The sequence below is a fragment of the Leopardus geoffroyi genome, chromosome B1, assembly GCF_018350155.1.
Source record: "Leopardus geoffroyi isolate Oge1 chromosome B1, O.geoffroyi_Oge1_pat1.0, whole genome shotgun sequence".
Taxonomy (NCBI): domain Eukaryota; kingdom Metazoa; phylum Chordata; class Mammalia; order Carnivora; family Felidae; genus Leopardus; species Leopardus geoffroyi.
Window position 1 is genome coordinate 20634844 of NC_059327.1, and position 20866 is coordinate 20655709.

The 20866-nt window shown below is 39.7% G+C and overlaps 1 protein-coding gene across 3 annotated transcripts in view; it reads right to left on the minus strand.

The window, feature by feature from the left end:
• Window positions 1-664: 664 nt before the first annotated feature.
• SLC7A2 (solute carrier family 7 member 2) overlaps window positions 665-20866 on the minus strand; it is a 76916-nt gene continuing 56714 nt past the window's right edge. For 2 of the 3 annotated variants that reach the window (XM_045454859.1, XM_045454870.1), the window contains 8 exons: window positions 19846-19979; window positions 18129-18351; window positions 16135-16274; window positions 13189-13291; window positions 11338-11543; window positions 10183-10349; window positions 9332-9440; window positions 665-5958 (listed from right to left, as the gene is read on the minus strand). In XM_045454859.1, the coding sequence (XP_045310815.1) occupies window positions 5762-5958; window positions 9332-9440; window positions 10183-10349; window positions 11338-11543; window positions 13189-13291; window positions 16135-16274; window positions 18129-18351; window positions 19846-19979 (1279 nt within the window). In that variant the 3' untranslated portion in view covers window positions 665-5761. Of the gene's footprint in view, window positions 5959-9331; window positions 9441-10182; window positions 10350-11337; window positions 11544-13188; window positions 13292-15720; window positions 15858-16134; window positions 16275-18128; window positions 18352-19845; window positions 19980-20866 lie in introns of all 3 variants that reach the window. The other variant, XM_045454880.1, reaches the window with a different exon arrangement.

Below are 20866 nucleotides of genomic sequence, written 5' to 3' on the forward strand. Positions count from 1 at the left end.
GCAAATACTTTGCTGTTTCAGCTTGGTTTTCCATGCTGGCTAAAGTGATAACTACCATTTTCTTACTTCAATAAGGCGTTCCCTCCAATTTAGTAAAATCAGTGGGAATTAAGTATATACACAAAGACATTTCAAAATTAATTAATTCAAGAGATTTGCAATTTTAAATAACTTGGAGCCCTGTCCAGAATGCTCTTTGAATCCTTTCTTCCAGAGGGTTGAAGTTGGTAAGAATGCTTTACTATACTGTAAAAAATTTGTTAGTTGTACATAACTGATTGCCGATTATTAAAGGCTATGATTTGCTGAGGAGAACATTGAGAAAGGAGTTTCTTACAGATAAAAGCAATGAAAAGACCGGCAGTTGAAGTGGTAAGATCTCAGCTCTTTGGTCCTGGGATGGCATGCTTTAGGACCCAGTGCTATTTTTTAGAACGTGCCATGAGGACTGTGGCTTTGTGAAAACATGTCTTTTATCTTACAGGACTGGGTAGTCCTCAGGCTGCCAGGTGAGTATTCTTGACAATAAAATCATTTCAATTTAGATTGCACCATATTTCTGAGTTTTAAAAGTTCCCAAATTAAAAAAAAAAAGGTTACATTAGATAAGTGTGTGACATGTATGCTTTTGGGGTGTGTGATACATATGCATATTATATTATCATAAGTCATATTACAATTTATTTAAAAAGTACATGGTCACATTAGAAAGCATATTTTACAGTGGTAAAGCAGCAATAGTTTTTATTTATTACACTTCTAAAACATAATCTAATGTTATAAGTAAAAAGGAACTCTGATTATCATTTAAAACATTTAAATTTGAAATTACCTACTCAACAGAAAGGTCTTTACATTCAGATCAGACAAGTCCTGTGAATCTGTTGGTTTTTTACAGACATAGAATTTCTGTAGGGTTTTGGGCCCTATCAACAGTTTCTGTTAAGTACAATGACAACAAAATAGAGCAATAAAACAATGGGGCAGCCTAGTGGACACCAAAGACGAAAGGCCCCCTACCCGGGCCTGGGCCAGTGAAACCCACCCTGTTGGAAGTACCAGCTGAGCCTGGGCCCGTGCACTTTCCACCTCAAGGCTGTCAGTGCCGTACGGGGACTGTAGTGGGCCCGACCCCGTGGGACCAGTTCCAGGAAGCAGCCATCCTTCCTATGAGTCACAGACCTTCCTTAGTCCCTATCATTTACGTGATGTGTTGATGGGATATTTGGACCCCACACTCCTTACTTTCATGTGAAGGCTTTCACTTCGTATCCCACCCTATCATCCCAAGACCCCACCCAATAAGGCTAGGTCTAGGTGCTTACACTCTACGGGCTGCCTGACTCTAGATCCAGCCCAGGCTCCTGGTCATGATCCCCATGGGGCACCAGTGGTCAGCAAAGGGTCTTTAGGGCCAGATAATGGCAGCGGCTTCAGCCAGGGTGAAGAAAAGCTAAGTACTACTCTCAAAAAGGCTGTCACAAGAGTCGAGCCATCACAAGACACATCTGAAATCAGTGAGACTAAACTGTGTACATATAAACAATAATGAATGTTACAAAAACCAACAACCACAAAAAAAGAGCAGGCCTCTCAAAATCCAGAAACCAGAAATCCATTTAAAAATGTTTAAATATAATTATACAAAGAGAAAAAAAAAAAATCTCAGCTAAACAACAAAGCTAAGCAACCTTATCTGCAAATCTACATGACTGAAAAATGACCTGTGCTGGCATTATTTACTACTTGAACTTTGGTACTTTTTTCCCCTTGATATTTTAGGACATGTCAGAGACTGTAAGTAGAAAATGTACAGAGAAGGCAGTATTTTGGCACTAGCAAAAAAAAAAAAAAAAAAAAAAAAAGTTAATCCCCTCTCCCCTCCCCCCCCATTCACACTAATCATGTGAATTTTAATACGCTGTGATATACACTCTAAACCCAATCCTTTAAAATGCTGTGCAAACTGTAGTTTGGGTGTTAAGTAGGAGTTGCTTGAAGGGCATCAGGAGGAAATGAGGCAGCCACATCACGAGGCAGAGTTGGAATCTTGGCACGTTATCACGTGGTTTGTCATCTCACAATATGCCCTGATTTACAAAGAAAGAAGGGTAATATACTCCTCTGGCATTATCAGTATTGCAGGGCAATAAACCTCCTTATTCCCCCTGCTAAGCATTCCCATTAATTTAGAAAATAACTCAGTAAATACAGACTCTGATTCAAAATATGGTTAACAACTACCAGGACTTAGCAAATATGCTGGCTAGTTTCTAAAATTAAAAAAAAAAAAGTTAAAAAAATCCTTTATTCATAAAATTGAAAGACAGGCTTTTGGATTTTAAAGGAAAATAATTCTCAAACAGATATTTTCTATTAACTATGGATGGCAACAGTAAAGTTTTACATATATCAAGGTTAGTTTTTCCTCTAATGTATATATCCCAGATGATGTTTTTGGTCTTAAGAAGTTTTCTTGATGTTTATCTCTGGGGAAAATGTGGGTAAGCAATAATCTGTATCTCGGTATTGATCAAAAGTTCTAACATAAGTTTTCTCATAAATAGGTTTTAAACTTGGATTTGTATAGCTACCTTTTTAAATAGAGGGTAGGCATATTGCCTTTATATGGTTATTCATAAGTCATCTTTTCCCTTTTCTCAAGAGCTTAAAATAATGGTGCTATTATAAGTTTCTCACTGAAAATGTTAAGACAGCATATTTCCTAGTGTAGGAAAGAAAAGTAATTTAAACTGTTTTTACTCAGTCACAATTAAGAGATTGTGTGGTATGTATTTTTTCATTCCTGGAGAGGAGTTTATATAAGTGTGACTGACTACTAGTCAAATCTATACAAAACATTTTGGTAATCCTAAGAAAGTAAAAGCAATATTTTGTTCTCAAGGTTATGAATTCAGATGTAGATACGGGAGGCTGGTAAAAGAGCCAGTAGTACGGGCTTTTACTAATAAACACAGAGCAAGACAGAGATGTCAGAAAAGGGGCCACAGAAACAAGTAAACAGAAATACCCTAATAGCTCCTACCCCTACTCCATTTCAGATTATAAAGCACCTGTTATAATAGAGTTTAGTGATTCCAGATTACATTATAAATATATCTTTCTTAAAGAATCTATAGAAAATATCATACATATAAAATTGCTGTATATTGCAAAATAGTTTAAAACCTAAAAATTTTGTATAAGCATACCTATCAATATAAAACATTATTTTTTCTCCACATCAATTGGGTTTTTTTTTAAATCCATATAATGGTATTGTTTCCAAAGCCCATCATAAACCCAACCGACTTATACACTATTTGAAATACACAGACATATACATATATATATACACAGACTCATACAGGGATATGACTCATACATATTTGAGTCTTCACAGAAAAAAAGCACAGTCACCGACGAAGCATCTTTTCATAGATACTTGTGTTTGCAAAGTGTTTTAATGTGGAAAAATAATTTTTAACTAAATTCTTCTCCTAATTGAACACAGTGGGCATAAAAGTTTTAGCTGCCTATCACATTCTAAATAAATTTCTTTTGTTACAGTAAAAGGCCTAAATATTTATGTAGGAAATTCCTTATGTTCCCTGTGTTAAGGGTCTATTCTAGATTGATTATAGAATAAAAGGGTGTTCTCAGTGTATTACTCTAACAGTAAGGACTTGTGATCATACGTAAAGTCCTTACAGAAATATTTTACCCCTTGCATATCCAACTCTTCCTCTCTAGAAAAACATGCTTAAAAGAGAATTCTGGGCTTCAGATTTTACCCTGTGCAGCCTGGAAACTGTGGAATGTCAGGACTGAGTTCTAGGTCAGGGATGCTTCAACAATAGCAGCCAGAAACCCAGGCTTTCTACCTGTTTACCTGATATTTACTCACAATAAACTCTTGGTTCAACAAAACAATCACAACTTGCTTTTTAATGGCTTCAGTGAAATAACTAATCTCTTGGAAGTGCTGTCAGAAAACAAATGTTTTCCTTGCCTTTCGATTAAGCTGGTCAACTGGTGTGCTTGATAACATTTATCCTGGGAATGTAACCCATATAAGTTTTTAGCCTCTGGCCTCACCTAGTAAACCACGTAATTATTTGTAAGAAAAACAATTCGTTAGAAGCAAAGCACACTGCAGATAAACAGTCCACTACTAGAGAACGCTATCCAGTAAAATATAGTAATTAAGAGAATCTTACAGGTAAAAACAAATCATTTACTTATATAAACGTTACTGTGTTTATATAGCTTTTTAATTTAATTAGGTTACATTTTTTCAGTTGGAGGTTTTAAAAATCATGTATTTAACTAAAATATTTTATTCCCCAAACACTGTTGGGTTACTAGAGTTTTTATTAATAGATTTAGTGTGGTCAATTAAAAATAAATGAGATAAAAAGTGCCAAACAATTTATGGGATTGGGGGAAGAAAAACATCCTTCAATGTTTCCAAAAGAAACAACAAAGGCAAATTAGATTCAAACCCCTCAAACTCGGTCAAATGCAATTTAATATCTGAATAGGCACTTTAAACTCAAAACAGGGCAATTTCTTCTTCTCGTGTCCCTTCAGTTCTCCTCTTTGGCACGCAATAAAGACGTAATTTGCTACTGTAGCCCCTCATGTCTAGGACAAGACAAAATAATAGAAACAAAGGAGTGAAATCTGTACCTGAGGAGGTTTAAAAAAACTGAACTGTGATTAGTTATTAAGTAATAGAAAAAAAGTATGAGTCGTCCTACCAACTGTGTGACCTAGAAGATTCTACTGGCTTATTTTAAGTGACTTTAAAGACAAGGATGCTTAGTGTCTACTTTTCCAAGCTTATGTCTAATTCTGATTTTCAAATATACCCTCGTCACTGCCACTCATGCAAGCTTTCCAGCCATGGGGACCAGCTTCACTTTCTAGCATAAAGGGCCCCATGTAGATCACACATACTGCTCTCGAATCCCTGACTGGACTGAGGGATATACAGCACTCACAGGAGGTGAAGTCTTCATATGAAAAGAGCACATCTCTTAAAAAAGACAGCGGTTGAAAGAGGCCCCATTGGGTGACACGGAACACCACTTTTGTCCCATGTGGTATATCGCAGGTACAAATCCCTGTGGCGGCTGAAGTTTGGGCAAAGTGCCATCCTTCATAGAATAAAAATCTCTACTAAACCCACTGCTGGCATTTATAAGTTATAGAAAAGGCTCATTTCTTATCCCCTCCTCTTGCTCCTGACCAATGACAGACACCAAGATGGGTAAGTGCATTTTTAGCATGTTCTAATTGACATTAATGACACCTAATAAGGAAAAGCAACAGGTATTTCCCCAAATGCACCAGGCACATACAAAACACTTCTATTCAGTGATTGCCTCCATTTCTGCATGTGCTGTAAGCCACCAATTAATGACAACACCGGAAAAATGTAATGTGGTAGTAGTAAAACACAACCAACTTTCCACATTCATATACCGCAACACACACACACACACACACACACACACACACACACACATGCTCCTGCTGTTTGGGGGGTGTTCCCCACTGAGGAGAGGGCTTGGGAGGTCTCCCCAGGTACATAATTCACCATTTGAGGAGGTGCTGTTCAGGTAAGCATAAGTTAGGGTGAACTATGTTTGCAGCAAACCCACAGCAACCTAGTGCGATGCTGACACCCTGTCACGGTTTACTCCACGGAGGATAGGTATGTTAAGACTGTGGCCCAACTCAGCTCCTGTAAGCGTTAGCATTCGCTCGTCTTCTCGTGGAATATGAAAGGCAGACTCAGGTTTCTTTGGTGATGGTCATTGGCTTGAATGGCAGATTTTTCTTCTGTTGTTGCATGAATGTTGTCTGAGTACGTCTCTTCTTCATCTTCTTCATCTCTTGGATTACCCTCCAGGCTGTGTCTAATGCCATAAGCGAAGTAGATCAGGAAACCTTTTGGAGGGAAAAGAAAAAAAAAAATCAATGTTTTAAGTATATCAGAAAATGACAGTTTGAACATGGGAAATTTAATATAGAACTTAATAGAGTTTTCTGCCTTCTCTTTCTGGTCTATTTTAGAACACAAGGCAAGAGGATTCCCCTGCAGAAGGTCCCTGATGGATGCTTTCTCAGCACAATGTGTTTCTCCATTGTTAACACCCAATCTTTATAGAACTTATGTTTCTCTCAGTAAGTGTTTTCAGACATCTACGTCAAAAAAATACACTGATTTTCTCAAAACTCAATACTACACTCTAAACAAAAGGATATGGGAGGGGGGGGTAAGATCTCAAATGACATCCCAAACACAAGTGGTGGGGTGTCAGACTCACAGTGAGATATTTTGGAAAGCATGCCCTATGTAAACAAAGGGGGCATGTGTAAACATGTTACTGTCACCAGGAGAGGCCAAACAATCATGTACAAAGCAACTAGTTATTAACAGCTATGCTGGCTGGGAATTAGAAGCAAAGGTTTCAAGTATCCCCACTAGATAGTTTATTACTTACATGTAGGCATTTTGCTTTGAGTTATATAGTTAAAAATTGGTTGAGAGTTTGGGGTTGATGTGAAATGCATTATAATCTTCCCATCTAGGGGCGCCTGGGTGGCTCAGTCGGTTAAGCGTCCGACTTCAGCTCAGGTCGATCTCGCGGTCTGTGAGTTCGAGTCCCGCATCGGGCTCTGGGCTGATGGCTCAGAGCTGGAGCCTGCTTCCGATTCTGTGTCTCCCTCTCTGTCTGCCCCTCCCCCATTCATGCTCTGTCTCTCTCTGTCTCAAAAAATAAATAAACGTTAAAAAATAAAAAATTAAAAAAAAATAATCTTCCCATCTAAAATAACAGGAAGCAGGCTACCAATTAGCATTTTGGCAGGTATGTTGAGGAATGATTCTACTTCCTCTCATACCTCAATGGTTTAAAGACCCAGCCCTCCCTGTCCTCACATAAAGGTACTATGATCACCATTTTATTTTTTATTTACTTTTTATTTTATTTATTTATTTATTTATTTTATGATCACCATTTTACAAAGAAACAGGCACAAAAGCAGAGAGGTAACTTGGCCTCGGCCACACAGTGAATAAATGGCAGATGTAGATTCAAACACAGAGTCTGGCTCCATAGTCGATGCTCTTAACTAAGATCAAGTACATTAAACTAGAGTGGACTATGTTTGAGGAAAGAAGCAAGGGCTCATGGAAAGGTAGGAAGCATGCTGAAGTTCTCTGCCAGATTTCAAAGAGATTCTTCTGGGCTCAGAGGAGGGGAGAGAGTTCTAGAGTCCTGTGCCCTGGGGGTTTTGGGCTCCGCTCCCTGGCAGCATGTGCACAGGACCCCAAAGGAATGGCTGTGTTGCTACATCCCTGAGGGTGGGGCTGATCGGCAGGGGATTCCTGTCAGGATCTGGCCCTGAAGCAACAGAAGCACCTACCAGAAGTGGCCACAGTGATAGGAAGAGAGGACAACCTGGTTGTAACCTGTGTGAATGGATAACCTGTGACCCGAGGCACCAGCACCCCCGTTCCCTGGCACAGTGGGAGGTCCCCAAAGTATGGGCAAAGCCCTAGTGTGGGTGTGGGGAGATGAGCAAAACTGACAGAGGTCAGATCTCCCATCAACTCAAGTGGGTTGGTGGCTTGAAACTGAAATGAAGTTAATTTCTAGCCAAAGCAAACAATTACATACACAAGAGTGAATCAGGTTCATTCTTGCTAAGCCAATGGGAAGACTGACAAAAAACACACTCTTCAACCGCTCGGGCAACCCAAACAATGCAGATTGAGCTCTTGTTTCTCTCTGCTTCACCTTACAGACATTTCTCCTCACATTTTCTTTAAAAATGTTTATCTGTGTTTGACAGAGACAGCGGGAGCAGGGGAGGAGCAGAGAGAGGGAGGGAGACAGAGGATCTGAAGAGGGCTCTGTGCTGAATGCACCCAGCCAGATGTGGGGCTCGAGCTCGCCAACTGTGAGATCACGACCTGACCAGGAGTCGGTCGGTCGACTGATTGAGCCATCCAGGCGCCCCTCTCCTCACATTTTTTTTTAAATTTATTTTTTTTTTTAACATTTATTTATTTTTGAGACAGAGAGAGACAGAGCATGAACGGGGGAGGGGCAGAGAGAGAGGAAGACACAGAATCGGAAGCAGGCTCCAGGCTCTGAGCCATCAGCCCAGAGCCTGACGCGGGGCTCAAACTCACGGACCGTGAGATGGTGACCTGAGCTGAAGTCGGACGCTTAACCGACTGAGCCACCCAGGCGCCCCTCTCCTCACATTTTTAAGACAAGTGCTCAGGGCTTTAGTTACAACAAATGCAAACTTTTATTTTATAACTCAATTTTTCACATAGCAAAGAAATCATAATGAAAAACAGTATAGTATAGATATAAATAAGCATACTGACGTCATTTAATGCTAAATCCCAAGGTTCAAACAGTAAGAACTTTAGATAACAGAAATTTCTTGCTATCAGCTCACTCAAAATGTCTTCAGGGCCACCTGGGTGGCTCAGTCGGTTAAGCGTCTGACTTTAGCTCAGGTCATGATCTCACAGTTTGTTGGTTCAAGCCCCGCCTCAGGCTCCGTGCTGACAGCGTGAAGCCTGGAGCCTGCTTTGAGTTCTGTGTCTTCTCTCTACCCCCCTCTCATTCACGCTCTCTCTCAAAAATAAATAAACATTAAAACAAAACAAAACAAAACAAAACCCCAAATATCTTCAGAAGTCTACTGGTATACACTGACAAGAACGGGCTTTGGAATCAAAGTCTCACACTGCCATTCACAAATTTGATCCCTGGACTTTTTGGGGCTTCTTTTTTTTCTCACCCATTAATTGGAGAAAGCAGAATTTACAGATTCTACAGGGTTACTGGGAAATGTAATTTTAAAAAAAAGGGGGGCGCCTGGGTGGCTCAGTCGGTTGAGTGTCCGACTTTGGCTCAGGTCATGATCTCACAGCTTGTAAGTTCGAGCCCCACATCGGGCTGTGTGCTTACAGCTCAGAGCCTGGAGCCTGCTTCGGATTCTGTGTCTCCCTCTCTCTCTGCCCCTAACCCACTCGCATTCTGTCTCTGTCTCTCCCAAAAATAAAAATAAACATTAAAAAAAAAAATTAAAAAAAAAGGTATCTGAAAATATTTGGAAAAGTAAGCATGCTGATGATCTAAAATTGGGAAAGGAAGAAACTGAAAAAAAAAAAAACAAAAAAAAACCCCTTTATTTCCAGGAAGGGGGAGGGGATGAATTTGTCTAATCACAGAGCATGAAAACTGGAGAAACAGAGCCAAGGTTCGGAAAGCTAAAACATTAAAAGACCTACCAAGTGCCATCCAAATGCTAAATCGGATCCACGTGTCTGCACTCAATTGGACCATCAAGTAAATGTTCACCAGGATGCTGAAGGCTGGCAAGAATGGTAAGAATGGAACCTAAGGGGGAAAAATATCTTCTTAACTATACTCAGATTTGGAAAGCACATTCCCCAAACTGTGTCAACACTAACTTGACATATGTACTTTCACACTGTGTCAGTAAGCTTATATTCTTACAAAAAGAACAACCTGGAGAAAAATCATTCCTGTAGAGTATACTAAAGGCAACGTCCCATTTTACACTATTTACGTGCAGCCCAGAGCAACAGGGATTTATCCAGCCTGCTAACATCTACATCATCACCAAGATGCAATGGGTTTTAGGGTTTGGTTTAGTTTAGGGTTTACTGGTTTAGTTCAGATATCAGCAGGCACGCCTCTGGAAGTCTGGATACATTTGGCATCTCAGAGGGATCCTTCCAGGAAGCTCTCTTCAAGCCCAAACCTGCTCTTAGTTCAAATCCAACAGGACAATTATAGCAGAAGCGCTTTTAGTGGGAATAATCTTCTTGAGAGAGTACTGAATCTCTAAAATAAAATTTCTTTATTCCTTGATTCCATAGATTACTTGACAAGAAATCTGTTTACTATTATACATAATAATGTGATAGGAGCATATTCAGGGTTTCGAAAAGCCACGTAGGGAGAATACTTATGACAAAAAGTATCATCTCCAAGAATCGTGACACTCTAGTTCCCTGGTTAACTTCATCAGAAGTGACTTTTTTTAAACTTATAAAACTAACCCATAAGAGAAAATGTGCGAAATATTTAGGATCTTAATGTTCACAATTCGTACCATGAAGGCTACTTTTTGCTGATTCTGGGGCTGCCTCCAAATGGTGAGCACGACGACGATGCAGAGAACGAGGAAGAGCACAAGGAGAGCGAGACTCCACGCCTCCAGCCGGGCAATAGCGTGGACTCCGTAAGTGGTCAGGATGCTCAGACCCAGAACCAGAAATGCTGTAAAGGTGACATGTATGGAAAACAAAGTCAGCACGCGCACGTCACTCATTCCCTCAGCTCAAGCCGTCTATTTTGATAAGATATCAAGTTCTTTCCGGATCTACTTTGCCAAATACTAAGATTCTTCATTTCCATTAGGGGAAGACATGGCTGATCCCACTGACTTAACCTCCACTCGCTTCCTCCTGACGGTCTCCTGCCCCCCTCCTGGGACTGCCATCTTGCTCCCCCGCCCCATGTGTCCTCTGGGTCCCCCTTCGTGACATCCTCTGACTGTATCACATGGGTTGATGGGATGCTGTCTGGGCTGGAGATTTCTCTGTTCTCAAATGGGAGATGGCAGGTCTGTCCACTGTCCACGGTTGTAAACAGTGATTGTTAATGCAAACAAATAATACATGATCTGTGTCTTTTCCCCCTATTTCAGAAGGTGATGTCACCACCCGCCCACCCTATCTCTGACCATCACATCCCTCCTCTGTGCTCTGGAGAAGTCTGTACTTCCCTCAGCTTGCCACCAATAATCCTGTTCCTTTCAGCCCCCCGAGAGCAGGGACCATTCTTCCTGCTGTCCCAGGTGCACAGCAGACCTCTTGGCACGTTGCCAGTGCTTGGTAAATGTTGCTGAAAATATCACCCATGACATAACTGCGGGTGAGCAAACAAGACTCTCTTTACTGCGTCCCAGTGTGTTACTGGCAGGTGTTCCTGGGGGCACCCGGACGGCCACTGAGATGTACCAGCTTTGTACAGCTGCCACTCACACCCTAGGGAATGTCTTCCTTTCTTCTTCAATTACATGATAAATCTATCCCACTAATACATGCTCTCAACTACCAGTGACCCATTGGGCAGAACCTTCAGGGCTCAGGGCAGCGGCAAACTTAGTCTAAGGCAAGATACGGCCTTTTGTCCGCGTCCACATACCCGCTCCAGCTACACACCCCTGGGGGCCTGTGCTCTGTGGGCGGCACGGCGGACTTACCGAGGAACCCCACCAGAAAGCTCACGAGAGAAGATGACTGTTGCGTAGGCAGAGCCGAGGGGCTGAAGAGAATCCGCAGGCTGAAACCCTGCCCCTGCAGCATGGTGACTTGGGACTCGCTTTTCGAGGCAGCGCTGGCACATGATCCCAGCGCTTCTTTCTCAGGACAGCATTTGGGCTGCTCGTAAGACAAGCCGGGCTGGTACCTGTTGCCAAATAAACGTCCGTGTCTTCATTCTCCAACAGACACTTGGCCCAAATGAAACGAACGCCGTAAACTCTAAGTGAGACCCCTTGCAGAGTCCCAGCTTGTGCAGTAAACTGACACGTCTCATGACTCCGCCCCAGAGCATGCTGAGCCAGGCCACAAACCTGCTCAATAAAACATCTGCAGCAACTCTGAATTTCCTCTGACAGCCGTTTCATTACAAAGTAACACAGCAGATGCGGAAGAGAGTTAACGTTTTCCAAGGGAGGCGACTGTGACTAGAGGAGGATTATCCTGAAAATATCTGGGTCCAAAGGAAATGCGTTTCAAGAAAACAGCACAGAAACTCTGCTTAAGCGTCAGCTGCAGAGGGACATCCAGTCTTCAGGTTGGCATTCAACTGCCGCTGGCCATCTGCCTCTCTGGCCTCATCTTCCTCAACCTTCCTCTCCCTGTCCTCCAGTTTAATCCAGATGAGCTCCGCCTGCCATGCTTCCCAACCCCATGTATGCCAAGTCTCTTGATCAATTTATCCCCTTCCTCTCCAGCCTGCTTCACCTCCTAGGATCTGCCCCTGTCTCCTCAGTGTGGTCTCCTTCCTTCTGAGCAGCCTTTCTTTAAATGTAAAAGTAACATTTGACCTCAATCTAAAGAAGAAATATGCTCACTGAGGGAAAAAATTCACAAAATACACAGAAGAGAATCAAAACCACCCAGTATTTTGAGGCAATTTCAGCCAAACAGAAATGCATATATATGATATGCATTAAAGAGATCATAAAAGATGCATTAAAGTGAAATCATAAAAATGATTTCTTCATGTACATCTATGGTATTATTTAAATAAATTCAGATGTTAATACAGCTTTGCTGAATCAGATACATTTATCCATATAATTATCATATTATTTGCTGTAGAAGAAAAAGCGTTTACCTCTTTTGTAGAAGAAAAAGGGTACCCTCATTTGTTTCACCGTTCTGCTATTGATATGCAGGTCAGTTCAATTTTTTTCACTTTTGCAAATTGCCTTTTTCATAAACATCCTTTATATATCTATATAGATGTCTTTCTCTATATCTATATATATCTGTGTGTGCCTCTTTGATTAAAATCTTTATTATAAAATCTTAGCAGCTGAAATACTGGGACAAAAGATAGAATATTTTTAAGTGTTTTTATACATTATAAGAACTTGCGGTTCATATAGATTAGGCCAACTTACTGCTAATTATCAACTGTATTTAATTCTTTGCTAAGTAAGGACCGGGGTGCCTGGGTGGCTCAGTCGGCTAAGCATCCGACTTTGGCTTAGGTCATGATCTCGCGGTTTGTGGGTTTGAGCCCCATGTCGGGCGGGCTCTGTGCTGACAGCTTGCGGCCTGAGGCCTGCTTTGGATTCTGCATCTCCTTCTCTTTCTGCCCACCCCCACTGGTGCTCTCTCGATATCTCTCAAAAGTAAACATTAATTCTTTGCTAAGGACTAAGTATGTTTATTACACTTTATAGTGATGTTTTTCTGCCCATGACCTCTTGCCTCGTGAGACCACTAGCTCCTCGAAAGCAAGGATGGTGAGTCCTAATTTTCTTTATTCCCTGGGCTCCATGTGACACGCAGCATTCGGGACCAATGAGGACACTCACCTGAGGATGAGAACACATGCTGCAACCAGAGAGTAGGCCAGAAGAGTGCCAATGGACATCATGTCCACAAGGGCCTTCAGGTCAAAAAGAAACGCCATCACAGCTATTGGGGAGAGAGCAGAATGGTAAAGAAAATGGCCTATCATGTAACTCCATACAGTTGATAACTTTCAAGTCAGGGACAGTTGTCATTTTATGGTTCCAGGACCAATGATAAATCAAACAAACTATAGAAAATATATTTCTCTCAGTTAAAAAGGTGTTCCTTAGGTCATACAAACTGCTGGTGAAACTTCCAAACCCCTTAGCTATCTATCAAGTATAAAACACATCTACTTTGATTATTTAAAAAATATTGGCCTGACAAAGAGTGAAAATATCATATGACAGAACACTCTCCTTTGATGTTTCAAAAGAAAAACATTGCTCAGAAATAGGAACTAGCTCTTGTGAAACAACCATTAAAAAATTGAAATGGAAGAACTTTCATTACAGAAATTCCATAATCATTTGCATTTCCATCTGCATCTTGAATTATGCATATATGAAAGAAAGTAATTTCCAATTAAATTACATTTCTGGTATAGGTGAAATTCCATGCTGGTTAAAACTCCTCACTCTGAGAAGATGGGACTAAATTTGAGGGATGAATCTATGTCCTACACTCAAATTGCAGTAATGTTATGAGGCAAAATATACTTTCTAGCTGAAGAGTTAACTTGCACTTGGCAATTTTTTTCTCCATTGAAACATCAAATACCGATTAATACTAACTTGACTTGACCGTATAGTTGTCTCTATCATTGTTAAGTAGAAACACCACATTCTATTCCCATGGTGTACCAGACGTCTCTTAGCAAGCTTTATATCTCTATGATCTCAATTTATCTTTAATCCAATAATCCTATGAGACAGGGAAATTATGTAGGCTTAACTATATGCAGTGGCCAGAATCTGACTGGTTTTGACCTCCAAACCAGCAATTTCACATGGTTTGACCTGATAAGATAATGATCCTCATTTTATAGACAGGCTAATTTGGCAAGGTTATAACTGGTGGCAATAGAATTCCATGTAAACTCTACTTCTACCCTGCTTCCTCATGTTCCTTCCATGATACATCCTTTCTTTAAATGCACCTCATGCCTTACTTGGAAAACCTTCCGTTGCTAGTATACTTATATATTAGATTATTACAGTTTCAGTATGTTTTATAAGAATTACAAATAGCAAAATAAGTAGCTAAGAAAGAGGAAGATGATTAATTATCCAGATAAGCTCTCTAATCTAAAGTAAAAACAAGCACAGTAAGGTGTGGGAGTAGAATAACAAAAATATAGTATTTCAGAACGTTTTAAAAAAAGCCTTCTGCTATAATTATCTTCTTTTGTTATTAATGTCAATATGTTATACTGCCAAATTAAATTCCTTCTGAAGAAAGAAGGATATATTTTGTAAAACTCTGAATACAAAATAAAGTATTACTGGGCAAGATTTCACTGGGAAAAAATAAACATTTTTATGGAATAAATAAAATGCATGATCCTTTGTCAAGATTTATAAATTCTTTTCACTAGCATAATGTACTGTTTAGTAACAAAATGGGCTATAGATCATCTAGTGCAACCTTCATTTTATGGGGGCAGAAATCTAAGCCCCCATTAAGAAAATAAGTGACTTGGCCTTCCAATGTATGTCTAATAAAGCGCCAAATTTATTAAAAAACATTTACAATGTGAAGCTGTTTAGCAAATATTTTCTGACTCTGAAAATATACTATTTCATGCATAATTTAAGCATTAGCATTCTGTAATCTCCCCCCAATTCAGAGCCTCAATCAAGTTATCAGTTTTGGTTTGAATTTTTACTACTAAAACAGCTTCATAAAGCTTGCTGAAGTCTCTCTCTTGCTTCCTAGAACAGGACCTTTAAGGCCGTTCTCTCAGTCTGTATGAATCTCCTTGAAAATTTCTTCATGGAATAAATAAGAATCTGGCCAACGGCATTTTACAGAGATATTATGACATCCCCAAAGATAGGCATCTGCAAGTTTTTTTCAATATGAGTTAAACACCAAAACAGTTGAAAGCAAAAATAGAGTCCAAATGGGGTTTAAGAGGAAACAGTTGTTAGTAAGTCTTAGAGAACCATGGTGGTCCAGGCAATGCAGACATCCCCACTCTGAGGGTGGGTAATTACCACAGCAAGTATAAATTACCCTGACATTTCTTATACTTAATTAAAAAGGAGTAAAAATACGGTGAAGACCCATTATAACCCTTTGCACATTTGTTAGGTGCCCCAAAAATTAAAATAATGAAATGGTAAAAAATCCCCAAGGGTCAGTTAAGAATGAATTTCAGTAGACCACCACCACCACAATTTTCAGATCTCAATGTTCATAACCTAATTTATCAGTGATTTTTTTTTCTTAACTTACATGCACAGCAAGCAGACCCTCTTTATAAGTCCATGCATGCGCATAAAACGTTTAAGGCCAATGCTGAAGAATCCTATGTTTGAAAAGCTTACCAGAAATGACCCCTGCCGTCAACGTGGCGGCAACTGGTGACTGCCTCTTACTCACTCTGCCAAGAAATCTAAACAGTAAACCGTCTCGGGCCATGGCAAATAGAATTCGGGGTAAAGGAAACATAGAGCCCAGAAGACTAGAACAGAAAAATTCATAATCCGCATGTGAGTTATTGTGAAGTATTACTCTAGACAGGCATACACAGGTAAAGACCGGACACACTAAAATGCAGAACCTATGCCAAAAAAACCCAGAAAAACAAAAAGAAAACATCAAAAAAGGAAACATTCACAAAAAAAGTTACTGACCTTTACTTAGATCAAAACAGAAAACTACCTAACTGCATTTCTCTTCAGAATCCTTGATGAAAAAAAAGATCCCCCTTTTCTTAACAAAAGTCAACTCTCTCTCACCTGCCACCGCACCCGATGATAAAGTAGCAATTACTGGTGTCTTCGTTTTGGAATTGATTTGAGCTAGACATTTGAAAAGCAACCCATCCTCCGCCATAGCATAGATTACCCGCGGCATTGGGAAAATGGATCCAAGAAGACTGAATAAAAAGCAAACACATGCAGGATGGCAAATACATTCATGCAAGATGACATCTCAGAACTGAAATTAAGCGACTCGTATAAAACTCAGCATCACAACCATGATTATGACGTCTTGTTATTTTTAAATGTGTTATGATTGGGCATTTAAAAATACTTGCCAATATTTACCCTTGTGCTACCTATTATTCTGTTATAGATATTTGCCCAGCACACTCACCACACTAAGAACAATAGTGCAAGTAATTTGTGCATGCCCGCAATTATTACTGAATTAAAACTAAGTAATTAAGACTTAAGAAAACCAAAACTAATCATAGCATTAAGACGTTTTTAGTGGCAATAACTCAGAAAACAAAATTTCTAAACGGATATGAAATTAGAGATTAAGTAATTTGAATTCATTTATTCAATGATTATGTACTTCTTGTATTTATTTTACCATTATTTTTTCTCATATTGCTTGGTATTTGATCATATTAGTAATAATACCCAGCATCACAAGATAATCAAGAGAGAAAGGGTAAAAAAAAAAAGACAAAAATACACCAACTTACTGTAAATTTAGTACATAGAAGTAGCCACGATTAAAAGTCAGGAACAGCAAAGTTTTAAGAAAATGCTCTTTGCTTTAGATGTTTCAAATTTCTTGTGTGTTTACTGGCTGCACGAATCCATACATGACTTAGTTATAAAAAAAATAACCGTTTGAAAGAAAATATGTAAAATATTTTGTTTTAAATATTCATTTTATCTTTTGATAAAGCTGGGCTGACTTGGCCATGGATAAATCTTTGTCTATCTTCTAAGACCATGATGGCATGATGTCTTCATAGTTCAGATTTTTTCAAACTATTCAGAATAAACCTCAACATTAGCAGATGGCTGAGAAACCAATGGGGGCAATTTCTACTTGCTACTAAATATTATCCTGAATAGAAAATAAATAGGATTTTTTGAGAGCGATGAAAAGCTAGGCTGATGAATTATATGAAAAGATTTTTTTCTAATTCGGACTTTTAACAACTTATTTTCACTTAAAAAATTAGTAATCAGGCAGAGATTAATTTTCTCTTTGTAATAATGTTATACAGTATCCCATGATATAAACTAGAATGAAATATCTTATAATCACATGTTAATTTGAAACGTGAATAGCTCAGGGAGCCTGAGAAATGGATTCTCAAGTACGAAAACAAGTAGCCCCTGAAAATCTGGGCACTTGAGATTCAACTACCTTTTTCTTTCCACATAGACATTATATGAACTTTCAGCATTCATTTCAAAACAGTAATTTCTATTTCTAGACCAAGTTCACTCCGATCAGTACTAACAGAAAGTCTCAGTGTTTCACAGTAAAAAGCATATTACATTGGACAATGTCACAGCATACAGCTCCCAGTCACAGAGACTTGATATTATTTTAAAAGACGACAGAGAACATCAAGTCTGCACACCAGGTCTCAGTGGTCTGTAACACTACAAGTAATACCGAAGCCAGCAGGGAAACATGCTGGTATAAGTGTCCTAGAGTTTTATAATACATACACATATGAATACGTGTGGCATACATCTGTGTGTATGTGTCCACATGTATCAATGCCGTATACATTTGTACTGAAGCTTGGACCACCATCATCTTGAAAAACTGACTTTTAACTGATGGGTGAAAAACGTTTTGTCACTTAAGACTTTCATATGGAAGTTCTGGTCAAACTATTCAGAGAATATGTAGTTGCATAACATATACCTTATACTAGGAGTATTTTTAAAACCTACTGAAGCAATTCTTTAAACAACGACTCCTCTGCAGTAACACCCACAGCCCCTGCCTCACAGGCAATGCACTATACCTTGTTGACAAAGCACAGAGGGAGCCCGCTGCAACAACGTATTTGGCAGGACCCCATCCAACATATTCAAATGCTACTGGAAGAGGGCTTTTCTCATCCAGGAGGTAGTATGGCATCATAAGTGTTAAAGCTGCAGAGACCCCAAAATAGGCCATAAAGCAAACAAGCAAAGAAGTCACAATTCCAATAGGAATCGCTTTCTGAGGATTCCGGACTTCTTCACCTAAGGAGATATAAACAAAATATTTGCATATTTACTAAAACATTAATAGATAAAACACGGATTCTTCTCCTTCGTGGCAATTTCAGTCTGCTTTTGTCCCTTCTGTTTTCTTAGCTTGATCCATCTATTCCACATGAAATTTTCTCTCTTCTTAAGCGTACTCTGGGGCGTCTGGGTGGCTCAGTAGGTTAAGCGTCTGACTTCAGCTCAGGTCATGATCTCACAGTTTGTGAGTTCGAGCCCCGCGTTGGGCTCTGGGCTGACAGCTCGGAGCCTGGAGCCTGCTTCGGATTCTGTCTCCCCCTCTCTCTGCTCCGTCCCTGCTCATGCTCTGTGTCTCTCTGTCTCTCAATAGTAAATAAATGTTAAAAAAAAAAATTTAAGCGTACTCCACTATTACACAAAATTCCAATTCCCAGAGGCAAGAAGAGAAAGCAAGATATCAAGCAGGTCAGTTTCCCATTTCTAGAAAGAAAACATGATACGCCAGCATATTAAATTTTTTGGGATAGCATAGCAGTCTTAATCATTTGGAAAATGATTCATCCACAGAAATTAAATGACTGCCATGGCATTCTGTGGGCCCTTACATAGGAAGGCTTCCATAAATATGAAGGTAAACTTTTTCTACCCATTGTGCCAATTTATATTAAGCTCCAGTTTCAATAACAACAAAAATAGTGCTTTGAATCTTTCTAGTAAGAGGTGGCATTTGCAGTGCCTCAAAATGGTCAATCATACGGCCATACAGTAATCTGAACCCAGAAGAAGCACGTAAGAGAGTGATTCTGACATGATGGCTTTGTTGCATAAGATAAAGAGAAAAGAATTACCACAACATATTTTATCTTACTAAAAAAGAGACAACTTAAGAGCATGGTCATCATTTGTTACTCATTGTGATAGTACTGAAGGTTACTTCCAGGCTGAAGGTTAAAGACAGTAATTATGACTAACATTTATAAAATATTTGACAGCTTGCAAAGTATTTTTCAAGTGTATTATATTTAAAAAAAAATTTTTTTTTAATGTTTACTGAGAGAGACAGAGTGTGAGCAGGGGAAGGGCAGAGAGAGAGGGAGACACAGAATCCAAAGTAGGCTCCAGGCTCCAAGCTGTCAACACAGAGCTCCATGTGGGGCTCAAACTCACAGACTGTGAGATCATGACCTGAGCTGAAGTCGGATGCTTAACCGACTGAGCCACCCAGACGCCCCTCATGTGTATTATATCTTAAGTAACCTTCATGACATGAGGGGTTAACATGAGGGATAGGTACTGGTTCTCCCAATTTTACCAAAGTGGAAACCAAGGCTCAGAGCATTTTACTAAGTTTCTTTTTATCACATACAGTAGGCGCCACAGCTGGGTCCAGAACCAGCCCTGATTACCCCAAATCTCACTCTTTCCTCGACCTTCTGCTGCCACGCATGGGTACTTGTGGACAACAAGGAACACCTTTCCTTCCACAGAGAACCAAGATTCTTCCCTTACCAGTTGTTGCAATGCAGTCAAATCCCACGAAGGCATAGAAGCAGGTGGCAGCCCCAGCCAAAGTCCCTGCAAAGCCATACGGCATAAAGCCACCAGCCCCATAGATACTTGTTCCATTTTCGGAAGGCAGCTCTCTAAGGTGGAAAACAAGCACAAGGGAAAGTTATTTTCATAGAAAACTTCTTCTAGTGATTTCTCTCAAACTCCTCTTTGGAAAGCTATTGTGTTCACCAGCTCTTTGAAACTTACATATATAAAATTAAGAGTAAATCCTACTTTTCTCACCCTGTCCTAGAGAATGTAGTGGTGTTTCCAACAATGGCGTCTTCCTGGGTTGCTAACACTCAACTGGAGGCTGATCAATAGCATAAGCACAAAATCCAGATCCACTCTGGCTGGAACTCACAGCCAGGCAGGATTGTGAGAGCAGAGACGCTATATATGGGCCATGCTCTGAAACAAAGACATGACACTTCCTCTTCTCATGGATAGTTGGGCAGGCTGCATACTTAAAAATTTTCCTAATAAGGCATTTGAAAAGGTGATCAAATTCTCTAGGCTTGATTACTAATATTGAAGTTGAGTATTTTATTACATGGTAAAAATTGTATAAAACCAGGGGCACCTGGGTGACCCAGCTGGTTAAGCATCTGACACTCAGTTCGATTCGGGTCATGATCTCACAACTCGTGAGGTGGAGCTCTGCATCAGGCTCCTTGCTGACAGCCTGGGATTCTCTGTCTCCCTCTCTTTCTACCCCTCCCCCACTCATACTCTCTAAAAAATAAGTAAATATTTTTTCAAAATTGTATAAAACCAGAGGATATTAATTTTTTGCCTCAAAATAATGACTATAAACAACATACATAAAGAAAACCATGTAGTTACACCTCACTTCATGTAACAGATATTTTTGTAACCTTATTTTATTTACACATAGGAATATTAATATAAATCTTGGGCTGAAACCTTCTGTATATAATTATCATGAATTCAATTTTTGAGCCTATCAGGTTTAAAG